The sequence below is a fragment of the Hipposideros armiger genome, unplaced genomic scaffold (assembly GCF_001890085.2).
Source record: "Hipposideros armiger isolate ML-2016 unplaced genomic scaffold, ASM189008v1 scaffold_729, whole genome shotgun sequence".
NCBI lineage: Eukaryota > Metazoa > Chordata > Mammalia > Chiroptera > Hipposideridae > Hipposideros > Hipposideros armiger.
Genome location: NW_017732079.1, coordinates 256,670 through 258,012, shown reverse-complemented (window position 1 = coordinate 258,012; position 1,343 = coordinate 256,670). Strand labels below are relative to the sequence as shown.

General features: G+C 38.2%; 1 protein-coding gene across 1 annotated transcript in view; it reads right to left on the bottom strand.

Moving 5' to 3' along the window:
- NUP210L (nucleoporin 210 like) overlaps positions 1–1,343 on the bottom strand; it is an 85,010-nt gene that overhangs the window by 67,626 nt on the left and 16,041 nt on the right. Inside the window, exons 8-9 of the mRNA XM_019627298.1 lie at positions 860–928; positions 241–347 (exon numbers count right to left, since the gene is read on the bottom strand). Of these exons, the coding sequence (XP_019482843.1) occupies positions 241–347; positions 860–928 (176 nt within the window). The remainder of the gene's footprint in view (positions 1–240; positions 348–859; positions 929–1,343) is intronic.

The following is a 1,343-nucleotide window of genomic DNA, read 5'->3' as shown; positions in this document are numbered from 1 at the left end:
CAAAGTGTGACACCGGCACTCAGCTCTTTTCTATAGTTCTGACCAAATTATATTTTGTAGCTCAGCATTCCTCAAGGACAGAACTATTTAATGACAATAATAATAAAGTAGTAGTAACTTGCCTTTCCAAAGGGAAAATCTGGAAGCAAAGGGAAAAGAAAAGGCTTCCTAGCCAAAAAGATGGCACACTCAAGGAGTTATCCACACACGGGGCTAGGAAAAGACAAACGAGAGACTCACATCTGAAATATAGACCTTTGTGCTGCTTTGATCAAACACTTCTACTGTAATGATGTACACCTGCCCCACCTCGAGACTCCACCGGTCTCCAGGTTGGACTGTGAAACCTATATACAAATCAAGAAACAAAAATTTTAGACAAGTTTCTCAAGTAGATCCTTTAGTTCATTCTACCAAATTGGATAATAATTTGGGGTTCCAAAGATCTTGGCTTCACTTGGCTGAGGTACAAACATTCTCACTTATATCTGTATTCAAAAACAAACCACAATTGTGCTCATTTATAACGCGTCAGGCAAGATTTTAGCTTTTCAGTCACACTGGTTGTTTTGTTATGGCCTGAGGACATCAGGGTTCCTTTTCCTGGTATCAAGTCTTTTTTCCTAACCTAACATTGTATTACGTGGATCTTTATATTTTTTCACTATCTGTTTCAAGATGCTTCACTTTTGCAGCTAGTATTTAAACAGAACAATGTGAGAAAACATGTCAACCGTTGAGTTTGAAGTTAAGTAGGTCTCAAAAAGAAGGTTCAAGACACGCTGTAGTTGCTAATGTGTTCATTTTAGTGAAATAGTTTAAGCTATTTACTTTTCAGAAGATCATTCTCTCAAAATACCTAAAAATCCAGGTTCTACAACATATATGGTGCAGTTTGGGAGCCCAGACACAGATCGCATGTGGACATCTTAATTTTTGCTTAAGGAACTCATACGAGCCAGGGTTGGGTAAAAAGAGAAAGGTGAGCTACCAAAGGGAAAAAAAAAACCCACAAACAAAAATTCTATCTTTTGTTATTCTTTGAAAAGCAAACACTTAAATGTGTACACTTTTGAGGAAAGTCTGAGGGACTCAGTAATCACAGGAATCAGGTATTCTTGAAATTCAAATTTGAGGAAGACGAAACGAGAGAAAAAAGATCATACTCCATGCTTTTAATATTCATTTAGCGGAAGAATCTTTTCTCTGAGTCAATTCTTACATAGGAGCCCATTACGGAAGGCAGGACAAAGTGATACGGCTCTGGCTCAATGACGGGACAGCAGTGATAGAGGGGGAGGAAGGGGGACGACTTGCCATCCAGTTTTTAAAAATCACTAATT